The following is a 14,781-nucleotide window of genomic DNA, read 5'->3' on the forward strand; positions in this document are numbered from 1 at the left end:
GCTTGATTATTTCGTAAAGAGGATAGATGTGTTAAGGATGAAAACGTTTTCAAATCACAATATATATATATATATATATATATATATATATATATATATATATATATATATATATATATATATATATTGGAAAGGATCACAATTTTGCGCGTGATCAAGATATTCCTGTGAGTTTTCGTCTTTCATTTTTCCCCGAGGACTCATAGGAATATATATATATATATATATATATATATATATATATATATATATATATATATATATATATATATATATATATATATATATCTTACTTGTAAGTCGCTAAGGTTGTCCCAGTATTCGTGAAGCGTCATACTAGACACAAGGTGAAGGACCGACGCGACGCTGAATTCCGGTGAGCGGACTGACTGGCTTCGTTGTGGCCAGCGTCAGCTCGTCGTCACCCAGGACACTGTGCTACCAGGTGAAAGTGGTGTGCAGTCACCGTGCGGACAAAATTTATAAAGAATTAATAAAGTTATTTCTACGGCACTAGAGGGTTGGTGTGTGTGTGTGTGTGTGCGTGGTTTTGTAATCAAAGTGTCATACCGTGAACTCTAAAACTATCTGCTTTTCGAGGAATGGTCGCATATACCTCGGCAACGTAATGTTTACATAATGTAGTCTTATCTGAATTTCTTTTACTGTGTGCAGAACCTCGTCTAAGCCTTAGAAAAAAGAAAGAGTTATACGGTTATGGCACAATCGTGAGTTGTCTTTCGTAGGCACTGACTGAATCAAAGGCTTTATCCATCAATGCTCTATTTTCTTTTAGTTGTCCCTTTGGGGTATCCGAACAGTGTTTTGCCGAGTTCCATACTATTAGTGATCGCTAGCACTTTCTGCTCTTTAGTACAGCTGATGCATATAGTCGTATATCACAGAGAGAGAGAGAGAGAGAGAGAGAGAGAGAGAGAGAGAGAGAGAGAGAGAGAGAGAGAGAGAGAGAGAGAGAGTACTACAGCATGTTAGGACGAAAAGAAAATCTTGGAAGACATGAATGAAGCCTTCGTTCAAAATGTCATCGGCCAGCTGGCTGGGGAGGGGGGAGGGGGGTAAGCGCTCGTGCAACCCCCCCCCCCCCCCCCGTCCCTCTCCCTTAAACACCCCAATGTTCTTTTATCGTGGTTGGGGTCGAGAGGAGGGGGGGGTCACGTGCCGCGCAAGCGTACAGGAAACCCAGGCCGTCCCTGATAACTACAGCCTAGACCATCCTGCAAGTAGCAGAGCGGCAACAGCTATCGCAGGAGGAAGCAGAGCTTGTGTGTGTGTGTGTGTGTGTGTGGCCAGCAGGCAAGTGGGCAGTAGGTAACCAAGGAACAGTAGGTGACCCAGCAGTAGCAGGACCCGTGTGGGACCAGCAAGTAAGTGGGCAGCAGGTGAACCACGAGCAGTAGGACCTGTGTGGAACTACTAGGCAAGTGAGCAGCAGGTGATCCAGCAGCAGGAGGTGACCTAGCAGCAGCAGGAGGTGACCCAGGAGTAGCAGGTGACCTAGGAGCAGCAGCAGGTGACCCAGGAGCAGCAGGTGACCTAGCAGCAGCAGCAGGTGACCTTGCAGCAGCAGGTGACCTAGCAGCAGCAGGTGACCTAGCAGCAGCAGCAGGTGACCTAGCAGCAGCAGGTGACCTAGCAGCAGCAGCAGGTGACCCAGGAGCAGCAGGTGACCTAGCAGCAGCAGGTGACCTAGCAGCAGCAGGTGACCTAGCAGCAGCAGCAGGTGACCTAGGAGCAGCAGGTGACCCAGGAGTAGCAGGTGACCTAGCAGCAGCAGCAGGTGACCTAGCAGCAGCAGGTGACCCAGGAGCAGCAGGTGACCTAGCAGCAGCAGCAGGTGACCTAGGAGCAGCAGGTGACCCAGGAGCAGCAGGTGACCTAGCAGCAGCAGCAGGTGACCTAGCAGCAGCAGGTGACCCAGGAGCAGCAGGTGACCTAGCAGCAGCAGCAGGTGACCTAGGAGCAGCAGGTGACCCAGGAGCAGCAGGTGACCTAGCAGCAGCAGCAGGTGACCTAGGAGCAGCAGGTGACCCAGGAGCAGCAGGTGACCTAGCAGCAGCAGCAGGTGACCTAGGAGCAGCAGGTGACCCAGGAGCAGCAGGTGACCTAGCAGCAGCAGCAGGTGACCTAGCAGCAGCAGGTGACCCAGGAGCAGCAGGTGACCTAGCAGCAGCAGGCGACCTAGGAGCAGAAGGTGACCTAGGAGCAGCAGGTGACCCAGGAGCAGCAGGTGACCTAGCAGCAGCAGGTGACCCAGGAGCAGCAGGTGACCCAGGAGCAGCAGGTGACCCAGGAGCAGCAGGTGACCTAGCAGCAGCAGCAGGTGACCTAGCAGCAGCAGGTGACCCAGGAGCAGCAGGTGACCCAGGAGCAGCAGGTGACCTAGCAGCAGCAGCAGGTGACCTAGCAGCAGCAGGTGACCCAGGAGCAGCAGGTGACCCAGGAGCAGCAGGTGACCTAGGAGCAGCAGGTGACCCAGGAGCAGCAGGCAACATGATTTTGGACGTGGTCGCCATGAACGCCCTGACAGGCTGGATCGACGTGTCCGTGTCCATGACCATCATCTCCTGTGTCATCTGTGTCTGTGGGTTCCTGTGTAAGTGTGTCGCGCCGGTGTCACAGGACGGTGTCAGTGGACATCTGTGGTGTCATGGGTCACTGTTCACCTGTCTGTGGTGCTGGAGACGAGCTTCTTGCTGTGGTGTGGGTTTCTGTGGTGTCTGTGGTGTTGGTGAGAGAGGAATGTGTCTGTGGTGTTGGTGAGGGAGGAAAGCGTCTACGGTGTTGGTTAAGCTCGAATGTGTCCACTGTGTTGGTGAGTGAGGAAGTTGCGTGTGGTGTTGGATAGGTAAGGAATGTGTCTATGGTGCTAATGTAAATAAAGTGTGTCTATAGTGTTGGTGAGGGAGGAATGTATCTGTGGTGTTGATGAGGGAGGGGTGCGTCTGTGGTGTTGGTGAGGATGGGGTGTGTTCGTGGTGTTGGTGAGGAAGGGGTGTGTCTGTGGTGTTGGTGAGGAAGGGGTGTGTCTGTGGTGTTGGTGATGAAGGGGTGTGTCCGTGGTGTTGGTGAGGATGGGGTGTGTCCGTGGTGTCGGTGAGGATGGGGTGTGTCCGTGGTGTTGGTGAGGATGGGGTGTGTCCGTGGCGTTGGTGAGGAAGGGGTGTGTCCGTGGTGTTGGTGTTAGTGAAGTATGTCGACAGTGTTGTTCAGGTGGACAAGGTGTCCAGTGATCATTTCCTGTTTTTGTTTCTTGTGTGTATTTCTTGACTGTGTGGGCGCGTGTCTGTCTTTAGACATGTTCTTCTTCACCTAAGCCACACTGTTTGTCTCCTCTTCCTTTGCATTGCTCTTTTCACAAGTCCCGTGGTTGATGGGTAGTTTGTCACACCTTCCTAATTCTTGATTATTCTTTCGATTCTCTCCTGTAAGAGCGTTTCTCCCTTCTTCAAAGAACTGGTACATAGGAACTCGTCGAAAAGAGGAATTTAGGAATTGTTAGTCATCTCTTCCTGCACTAGAGAGACATCAGGTCAGGTAGTATGTGCTTCCACCACCTTTGAACACTCTTTAGCATCTTTGCATATTATTCCAGGCAGGGTGACCAAATCTGCTGATCCTATTCTAATCAAAGTGACTTTAGAAACTTGAAATTTATCACCGTGTCTTCCTCTCTTCTTCCCTTTGAAGTAGGCTGTTGTTCTATCCCTGTGGTTCCGTTGTCTTACTTGTAGGTACAGTCTTTGTCCTCCTGCACTGGATTTCTGTTTTCAAATCTTCATGTCTCTTCTACCAAGGTAACAAAACAGGTGCCTGAAACCCTGACTTGTCTAATATATGCTATGAACATACATCCTAATATCGTGTATCCATGCACTGTGCTTCGATAGAAATTCAACAATGGCTCTCCAAATGTGTTCGTGTGACGACAAACCATTCCAATCCTTTTGTTCCTCCAAAAAGTCGATCCCTGTTTACCATTCTCTAACTGAAGTTGGAGAGTGTTCAGGACGCTTTGTGGGTTGTTGCAGACTTGCTATCTCTTACCTCTCTTATTTCTTTGACGTCATCCACATACGTGACTCATGTCCTTCTGGCGAGTCATGAAGACGAATCATGAAGACTGAGCCCTGCAGGACATCACTGATTGCTCTAACCCAATTGCAAGAGGCATCTTGGATGCGTCTTCTATGTCCTTTTGGTAATTTTTGATGTATAAGTACAAATACAGTTTCTATGTTATACGTACTTGCATGTGTTTGCTTGCATGTGTGTGTGTGTGTGTGTGTGTGTGTGTGTGTGTGCGCTACGTACCCTCTGTACTCTTCGTCAGGTATGTGATCCATCACTTACCTCATCTCCAACAGGTAACAGCGCCAGCCTGTGGTGTCTGGCGAAGTGTCGGCGCATCAACTTGGCCACTCGGGTCCAGCTGATGATCGTCTTCGGTATCCTGCTGACCATCAGCACACTCACTCTCCCGGGCATCATCGCCATAAATTTCAGCGACTACCGCGCCGGCGACTTGCCAAACAAACTCCAGATGACCTGCCTCACCGTCCACTCTGTTCTCTTCCAGATGGAGAGGATAGTCTTCTCCTTCATCGCCGTCACCAGGTTAGTTCCTTGATGGAGAGCGAGTCAGAACTGAGACAGTTTTAGAGATGGGTTCTGACATTTAGCTTTAAGAGTTTAGATTGCGATGTTTAGAATGAATCAAAATGGTAGAAATGAAAGTCTGGAATGCTTGAGATAACTTGATTATTGATGGGTGTGGGAACTTGGTAAGAGATTGATTGATGACGTTTAACGTGAGTATATTTGGGTTCAGGATGTTTATAATACGAGTTCATGAAGATAAATACGAAATCTAATCCTCAATGCTCAGGAAAAAATCTAGATGATGTGAAGTTTTGAAAATAAATTTAGCATTATGAGAAATTGATACGCAAAGGCCCATAATACAGAAATACATAGGCTTGAATAATTAACACAACGCAGTTACAGGACTCAAATGAGATAGCATCCTCAGAGTAGAAAAAAATATATACAAAAGTGATGGTCTTGTTAGTATATTATCTGTACCACATCAGTATTTATGATATGCAGTACAAAAATAAATGTATGACCTAAAGAAACCCCACAAGCTACAACTACTGCAGTAAGAAGAATGTCTAACAAGTAAAGAGGTCTCAACGAATTAAAAAAAAAAAAAAAGAAGAAAGAATCACCAGATTACACAAATAGTATATAAGTGACATCGTCTCACCAAATGTTAGATTTTTATATCATCATTATCTGGAGGCAGGTGAAGTATATATACCCTTAGTGTCATCTACGCCAACATCATGCATGAAGTACTCCTCTTTTTCTCCTGTGAATTAAGGTTGTTAAGTCAGGCCGTTATTCCAGACGCTACCTCAATGAGGCGGAAGAAGCAATGTCCAAAAAGCATCTTTTTTTTTTAATTTTTCTAAATTTGGCTTAATTTGTTCATCATATCCACCTAGAAATATTCCATTTTTTTCACTTTTGCTTCGAAAAGATATATAAAGATAATGTATGAATGAATATGATAACTTCTATAGACCTGACAATCACAACAGATCGAATTATGAAACCACTGTATTTGAATTACCGAGTTATAACACGACCCGTCATTAATTCTAGCCGTACAAAATTGTTCGCTCTGAAACTGATTTTACTGGGATGCACCACACACAGGGCAAGTCAATTATCTGTTACTAATCACGGTTACTAATACCAATTTACCCAAGACTTTGTTTTATCTGACTGTATTAATTAGAATGAGGTTAATATCTCTTTTTAAATGATCAATCTGCCCTTTGGTCCTCAGACTCTTGGCCGTGTGGAAGCCTCAGCTGTACCAGAAGACGGCCAAAGTTTCCGTAGTGGTGATCGTGGTGGTATTCTTCCTCGCTTACTCCCTCGCGTCCTGGCCCCTTGTGGTGTTCGTGGTAAGAGCAGTATGGCTCATGTTGGTGTAGACTGAGTTGTATATTGTTGTGAATGTCTCTGGTACTCAGTCTGTAGTATAACCATTGCAGGACGACGCCTCAATTCTCGAGTGTGTTGACTTTTTCACTGGGGTACAGAGTGTGGAAGTAGCTCCTGTGAGGGAGTACTTAACGCATATATGATGTACGAATGTGCAATCCAAGTGCCTATAGGTCAGGAGAGGTTAAAAGTAAGACCTGAGCGTTGGTAGGATTATTCTCACCTAGGAGTTAGGAGTTAAAGTGACGGTAGAGAGTTTGGCTGTGGATTAGACGGCTGGCAGAAATCTAGATTCGTGTGAATACCTTATTTTCTTATTATCTCTTTCGAAGTGTAAATGTACTGAGAAATATACCTCGGTTAAGGAATTTTACTCAGAAATACGTTTCTTTAAAGGATGAGGGAATGGTTAAGATACACTGGCTGGGGACTAGAAATTTAGTTAGGGGTTAGTCGTAGAGATTCAGATGATGATTACGAGCTTGGTTGAAAGTTACAAGGCTGTGGTTAAGAAAGTTGGATTGACGTGACAAAGGAATGGGAGTCTTTTTAACAGATAAGATAGTACCTGAAACTAGCATACTCATCTGGTAGTCATTGATCCATTTAGTAATTCACGTAAGGGTAAAGGATGCATCAGAGGATGAGAATGTTTAGGTGATACATAAATCTGAGTTAAGGGTTCGACTGAAGTTGGGGAGTTAATATCTCCGAGCAGAATGACCGACTTGAAAGGAGGCTGGTTGAGCGTGAACACATCTAGTGTAACTGCTGCAACGAGGACTGACCCATGATGTAATTTCGTCAGCATCTCCTTTCTTTTTCAGGCGACCGAAACCATCGACGACGAAGAGTCTCAGAGGTACATCTTGTCAGGCTGGAGAAACTTCAATCTTCTCCTACCGTTTGGGTTGACGATCTTCGCCTACTTCTTCATGATGGTTTCTGTAAGTTGCCGCGGGCGCCGTCTCATTATTTTTCCGCCTCTTACATTGTCCTCGGATAAGACATATGTGGGCCTGCAACTTTATTTACTTTTTTCCTTCCATCCACAGCTGATGATACATCTTAAGACTATATGCTAATACGTTACAGAGCGGTTTTCTCCCTTAGCGATGAAACAAGGTTCGGGACTTGAGTTGTGTCTTCATTCGTAAATACAGAGAAAAAAATATGTATCTATTTCAAATGACTTCGTTGTCCTGAATCAAGCGACTGATTTCCGTAACTAATGGACCAGTTGACTTGGTTATGATTCTCATGCTTCTCATATAACCATAAAACTCCTTAGGGTTTCTTCTGATACATTCAAGCAATATTTGCCAAATGCAAGCATTTACTTGAACGATTATGCCCCCTAGTTTCTGTGCATAAATTTACATCATGTATCAAGCTGAGTTTCTTGAGTCGCTTTCATTCCAACATTTTGGCTTCCTTTTGGAAAAGCACCACTCATTTGCCACGAATCTCTCTCTCTCTCTCTCTCTCTCTCTCTCTCTCTCTCTCTCTCTCTCTCTCTCTCTCTCTCTCTCTCTCTCTCTCTCTCTCTCTCAAATGACTATATCTTTGTTCATCCTTGTTCGCAATTTCCTCGCGTTAGCAGGATAGCGCGTGGATTAGACAGTGACATCATTTGCTGTCATGTGTAATATACCGAAACCACAGCCCCCTTTCCGCGACCAGTTTCAGTCCATTGACACCATTACAGCCCATTGGTACCACCACATCGCTCCAAATCATTATCCGCGCACGCCTTACACCCTCCTGCATGTTCAGACCCCCGCGCACTCTAAGTCTTTTTCATTCCATCCTTCCATCTCTAGCCCGGTTTCCCACTTCTTGTTACCTCGACTTCTGACTCACACATATTGTGTTAACTCCTCGCTTATCTGTCCACATTTCCAAACCTTTACAAGCACATTCTCTTCAGCTGTCTCAACCATACTTCTTGTACGTCTTACCACTGTCATTTCCAACACTGACTCTCTTCCATACATTCTCATCTAGAGTCCACGCCTCGCTTCCATACAACACTTGGTACTACTATACCTATACCTAATTGAGGATAGCATTTAAGTTTGGTATCAGACGAGGAAACACAAAGGAAGATTCCATGGTAACATGACATCTGGCGCCCGATACTTGAACCTTGCTTATAATCCAATTCTATCCCTCCATTATGCACAGACACACACAAAAAATGTAATGTGACACGACTTAACCTATCTGAAGATCAGAACTCAGAGCAAAACAGAATATCTTCAAATAAGGCAGATCCATAACCCGAACTAAAATTATGACATTCTGTTTCTGCTCTTCAGATGGCTCTCCAACGCCACAAGCTGAAAAAGCGCAACGAGTCTGCCCCAACCACCGGCGAACACGTCTCCTTCACCATCCGGGTCGTCCTCTTCGCCAACCTGTTGCTGGACGGCCCACACATCGCCATCCACCTGCTCGAAGACAAGTACATAGCTCTGCCTATCATGCACACGGTCTTCAACTTCCACCTCATCATTGAACCTTTGCTCTTTGTCGGTCTGAATCCGCATTACCGACGGGCCGTGCTGCACCTGACGATGCCTTGCTTGCCTCACTGCGGCCAGCCTACCACCCCATCCACCACAGCCGTCAGTACAGACCTCGTGGGGACACAGCTGTAAGCTAGGATACCGCTCCCAACAGCCACTTGGAAATGAACAACATTTTCATAAACCCCACACGACTACAGTCGTCGAAGTTATACAAAGGATTTCAGAAGAAAAGCAAATGCCAACAGACCATTGGGTCCTCTTGACAGCGGGTTAGATCATCACTACCTGTTCGTTTGAAACTGGCTTTATACCAAGGATTGGGTCTACACTGTCAACAGAGATCAGTTAAATTTCCAGAAGTTGCAAAAGAGCGCCATACGCCTCCCTAGCAGCCTCGAACGATGCATTCTTGAACTGCCTCCATATTTACCTAACTACGCCTTCTAACATCACTGATTTTCTCAGCTTCTCACTTAACATTGAAAGGTTACAGTTGTATGAGATTGCAATATTCCTGCGAGACGTAAATTTGGCCATGCATATTTCTGTTAGCAGTGTATCTAACGTTGAGTATTTCACTTAGATGTATATCTGGTGATGAATAGTTCTCATGATTCACATTGGTCCCGTGCGATATAATTTACAGTATTACCGAAAAAGTGTTGCACTTGGTTCTGTTTTGAGTTTTATGTCACACTGAAACTCAATTCTGCTCTAGATATGAATGTTTGTTTTTAAGTATTACTATAACAGTGATATTAACTAATAATAATCATATTATTATTATTATTATTGATCATTATTTCCATTCCTTTGCATCTCATCAAGTCTTCAGCCAGTTTTGCAGACTCTCTGTTGATAAAGAAAGGGTTACGCAAGTTACCCAGTATTTGTCCATGTATATTTATCAAGATGGGGTGAGGAACCCCAGATCTGCGTAATTCCAAAATAAGTACCGGCCTGTTTGCTTGTAGTACCTGATCCACTTGTTACTGTAGACATTGCTCACCACAGGAGCGGGAGAGTCCCCTCACGTCTGTGTCACTGTAGCGTGTGGCGCTACCCTCAGCTCTCGTGGGCCATGCAAGTAAAAATATTTTCCAGGATACGTTTCCATGTAAGTGAATTTTAAGGCGCGCGTTCCAAATGTCTTCCCCCGACGGAATCTTTTTAAAATTTCGTCCAAATGTCCTGTCCTCCACCGCCGTCCCGACAGGCTCTCCCCACCCTTTCTAATCTGCCCACCTCCCACCTTTCTCATGCCACAGGCATCTTTTGTGCAAGCCATCACTGCTTCCCTAAATACATCCCATTCCTCCCACACCCCCCTTACATCATTTGCTCTCACCTTTTTCCATTATGCACTCAAATCTTTCCTAGTATGCCATTTTTCTATAATTTATAAATACATCATCCCTTTCTTGAATTTTTAGAGATTGCAAATACAAGGGTGATTGCTATGTTATCTATTATACTCTTTACTAAATTCTATGTATGATAATGTCTTTAGTGTTTTTATGACCTTGTAAAACTTTTAACCCAGGTTTGCACAAGCCTCGCAAACCTCCTAAGAGTGTTGATTAGCGTTGCAACCCACCCATCCAAAGGCTCTGGTTTGAATCGGGGCAACACGAGTGAGAAACTATCTCCTAACACAAATTTCACAGATATTTATACATCCTCTTATGGCTTCAGGCTTATGTGCTGATATCTACTATTAGTATCTCTGGTTGAAAAAAGAAGTAGATCTCCCCATTGTCTGCCTAGACAGAGTTCAAAGATTTGAACCGTCTTAGTTGAAACTATCGAAGTTTTCTTTAAACTATTCCGAAAATCTAGTAATCGGTGTACAACTCAGAGTTTCCTGACATATATGCAGGGTTTCAGTTTGGATACAAGTAAAAGTCTCTATCTGTCAGTAAGCCGTAACTTAAGCTTCACTCTATCTTGTGCCCTAATATTCCGGTTTATACCGAAAGTTCACATCACCGAAAAGCACACATAAAAATACTTTCCGTTACAGATTTCGTAGAACTATGGACACAGACTAATGAAATTATCGTTTGAGCTATGTGGAGTTCATTGAAATGATCCAATGATCATCTTTTCTATTTAGTTTGATTCCCATTCACAGAATATATCCTCTGCATTCCTAATGTGTCAAAGTCTCATGTTAAGTATTTAATGGAGTTATACATGTACAAAGTCCTCCACTGCCTCCTTAATTGTTAGCTCCACCTCGTAAACTGTTGTTTGAGGTTGGATTATTCTTAATCTCGGTAATATTTGTAATTTGATATGAGCTGAAATGTTTTCACATGTGAACTTAACACCTGTGCGCCATATACTCAATGCGTCGCTCTAAAACCCTTCTTTCCCGCAGCCATAGTCCCGGTGGGTTTCCCGTAACAACTCTGGCGATGACAAGCTGGGGTGAAGGACCACCAGCAGGTGCCTCGCGGAAGCTCACTCCATGTAATGTTCCACAGCCTCTGTTGCCAATAGTCACAGCTCACAACCCATTGTGAATAACGTTTTGCACAAGGTTAGGTTCACGGCAAAGGACATCTAGCCCAGTTATATAATTCACACCCCAGATGGCGTTAATGACAAGGTGCCTTGCGTAATATAAGGGTATCACGCCGCCGCAATATCGTCAGCCAATCCACTGGTTACAAACTTCAACTCGTACACACCGCCTGAAAGCGGCTCCAGGCGCGGATCAGCACCTTGGGAACACGGTTACATCTATCCATCCTGCTGTACAGTCATAAGAACCTCGAGAACGTCCCCTTCTTTCCACAACCATTATATCTTTAAGTCAGGTCTGCATACGCCTGTGAAACACGATTATTTTTTTTCATATTTGCTCATGAAATCAATTGGGGCATATATTTGTCGACACCGGGTCCGCTGTCATGAATGTTGACGATCGTCATTCTATCAGATTCTGTTTGACTACGCGAGAATAAGGGATATACAATGATTTTGAAAAATTTCTCTAAATTACCCTTTCCTAATGTAGTATTACATATACCAATAATTTCCTAAGCTGCTCCTTTCTATCATCACCTCTAAGACAGTAATCATGCGATCCATCCGTCATCAGACTCAACATACCCAACTTTAGATTTATCAAGAGGAATTCCCACTCACATTGTTTTACTCAAATTCTAAATATCCTGCTCAGCTCCAGACGCCTGACACATGTTTGACTCGTTGAGAGACAGCACTGTGTCATTGGCATAGTTCATAGTATTATACTATTTGCCAAGGAGCATCCAAAATTCTCGTTACAAATCATTTTCCTGGAGCATCAGTCTCTTATACAGAGAATCTGTTACACCCGCAGATCATAATAATATATCTACCGTGCGCAGTAAGAATTCTAGCTTGAATATACCAGATGATCGACGTTAAAATCCAGTTATATTCCTTTGCATATTCATGATTACCAAAGGAGCCCTATCTAAAAGGATCCTGGTTTTATTCCGTGGCAGATTCAGTTGAAAATATAAATACACTCCAGTAATCGATATGGCGTCTGTGGAGTGGACCAAACAGCCCTAAAGTACCTTTACATTTTAAAAAGAACTAAATGAACTATACTTACGATGATAAGGTTCAAGTTCTGTTTGTACATTTAGTATATGCAATCTTGATTTCTACCCATTTAACAAAACTGCACAAGCAACAGTACGTGTATCCTGCTAAACAAAAATAACTTGCTGCCAAACACACTCTAATCACGAACAATGGACAAACTATAAGGGGCGGGACAAGGGCGCTGAGGCTTAAACCTACTTTGTCTGAAAATGATTCACCTTTAATTTTTTTTTTTTTTTGTACTAGAGTATTTCCTGATTTTCCTTGTTGTTACTTAAATAGAACTAATGTTAAAGATGCCTTTAAATGTTACCAATCTTACGTATCGTTATGTAAAGCTTCCGTATTAAGAAAAGGTCTAATCTAATGTGCCCATCAACACACCCATGGAGCATAACATTTTTATAGTTATGTCCGCCGCTACTGAATATTATTTACACTTACGGCGTATTAAATAAATAACTACCGTTACTCAAAATGATAATATGGTTTTTCACCAGAAAACTAAAAATATTGTTGGTCTGTACATTATATTCCTGGTAACGTGGTAAAATTCTACGTATGACTTTCTTACTTCTTGGAAACCCACAGAACTAAATATAACGAAATTCTCAGAGTTCCAACCAAGCCAACCACGGATGAGTGAGGATGTGAGCACTTACAATATCTAGAGCGCAGGATTCGAATCTGGTGGTCGAGAATGATTTGAATTCATATCAGGATAGGATCAACAGGAGATGGACGTGAACTATGAAGATTTGATTCTTGATTCATCGTCTGAGCAAAGAGGGAAATCGTTTGACCAAACACTGGTGCTCGTCAGAATGATCGCAGAAAGAAAAGAAGTCAGGAGACAACAATGGGCGTTGAGGAAAACGCCTGTTTTTCCAGAGTACACCAGACAAGGAAAATAAGTGGAAGGTTACAGAGGCGCCTTAAAAGATAAGCTGCTTCGAACGAGGTCGTTCCACCGACTCCCAGAGCGAACTTTACAAATAGCCCTATTTCGTCCACAAACTCAGGGAGACTAAAAGTAAATGACAGGCTCCCAAGCTGCTCCAATACATGATTAAGATCCAGCTCCAGGTTAAAACCCACTTCTTACCTCAACTGGTTACCTTATGTCTGCGTTGCCGGCAATCCGGCAGGGGAATTCTGCAGGCGTTGGTGATGTCTGCATCCTCAAGGATCAAGCCAAGGTTCCTTGTTTCGGTGTCTAATCTGGTGGGAAAAATGGCGTACTACTAACAGGACGTTAGCCAATCAGAAATGAGCTCTGAAGTGACGTGGCCCATTTTTTCCCCCAGCCAAATCTTGTGAAGGACTTCCTTTTCTAAAGAAGCCATTTTCCCTGCTTTGGTTATAGCAGAGCATCAAGTGAGGGTGAGATAAGAGGAAGCAGAGAAATATTCAGTGCCTTGCGACAAGAAATGTTTCACCATACGTATCTAACCTTAAACACAAAGCCATTTGTATTTCATTATTTTCTTTAAAGTAACTAAAAAGATTATTTAAGAATCCCTGGATATTTTTTTCTCTTTTGCTAATGTGTGGATCTAAACAAAATGTGAAACCCAGTTCAAGACATACAATTAATATCAACAAGCATTATATCAGTAGGCTTACATCTTCTGCTGTTTCCATGATGTCATAAATAGTTGTCAGACCGACAGTGAACTACCTTGGGTCAGCAAAACCCCATCTTTTCAAGGCTTTGTGCAAGGTGTGAACAGCTTCAAGGAGCTGTCAGGCAATTGCACATGACGCTAGAAAGGGGCCACCGTCTACAATAGTAACCAGTGCACAAAAACTGCAAATTTGCAAGGCCGACACACAACACTGTGCCAAAAGGCACATGGGAGATGGTAAACAATCACCAGCAACACATAGCACCAGGCATTAAGTATACTAATCAGTGCAGAAAGTTGCTGCACAATTTAAAAAAAAATTATATTGGGAGGTTGTCAATCAAAACTGACTTACTCTGATTAGAACTATTAGTTGTCTCCAATTGTGGGTAACGGAGGTTTTACAGTATTATAGAGTTTTTGAGCGATTAATTTATAAATGTTATATCTGTAATGCATCTATTAACGTGAAAAGTGGTTTGGGGAAGAATACAGTACATATCCTAAATGGTATGTGTTGCTAGTGAGTTATTGGATCTTGGTGGAAGTATTTTATTAATCATTTCTAAATTTCATGAATTTAGTAAAATTAAGCAACCTCTGTACAAATGATCTTGAGTAACTGAACGAAATACTGAATGGTGCCCTTGTTCTTTTTTTTCTTTTATCCATATGAGGATTGAATGGTCTATTTTTTTATCTGTATAGGGAAATAGAAATGGGGGCCAAGTGAGGATATTCCCTCAAAGTCCCAGTCCTCTGGTCTTAACGCTACCTCGCAAATGCAGGAAATGATGAATGGGGGAAATCTTTTGTGAATGGTTGTTTTGGGTCTTCTAGTTAAGTGAATCACAGACAAATGTAAGTTCACAGCAATCACAGAAATATCCAGTAATATTAAGGCATCGTATAAGTACCAAGCAGGTGAAATGCAATTTAACACCGACTGATAGCGTTTACATTATGGCGTGTCAAGT

At 43.4% G+C, this 14,781-nt stretch overlaps 1 protein-coding gene across 2 annotated transcripts; it reads left to right on the forward strand.

Annotated features, from left to right (window-relative positions):
* The first annotated feature begins 1,225 nt into the window (after window positions 1-1,225).
* Window positions 1,226-10,075, forward strand: LOC139749803 (uncharacterized). 2 transcript variants are annotated; one of them, XM_071664072.1, is made up of 5 exons: window positions 1,226-2,614; window positions 4,386-4,635; window positions 5,876-5,996; window positions 6,864-6,983; window positions 8,358-10,075. In XM_071664072.1, the coding sequence occupies exons 1-5, from the start codon at window positions 2,512-2,514 to the stop codon at window positions 8,697-8,699; spliced, it is 936 nt and encodes a 311-aa protein (XP_071520173.1). In that variant the 5' UTR covers window positions 1,226-2,511; the 3' UTR covers window positions 8,700-10,075. The 2 variants fall into 2 exon arrangements, with proteins under 2 accessions (XP_071520173.1, XP_071520174.1); XM_071664073.1 differs by lacking the exon at window positions 1,226-2,614 and adding an exon at window positions 4,081-4,219.
* Window positions 10,076-14,781: the final 4,706 nt, after the last annotated feature.

The sequence above is a fragment of the Panulirus ornatus genome, chromosome 8 (assembly GCF_036320965.1).
Source record: "Panulirus ornatus isolate Po-2019 chromosome 8, ASM3632096v1, whole genome shotgun sequence".
Classification (NCBI taxonomy): Eukaryota; Metazoa; Arthropoda; class Malacostraca; order Decapoda; family Palinuridae; genus Panulirus; species Panulirus ornatus.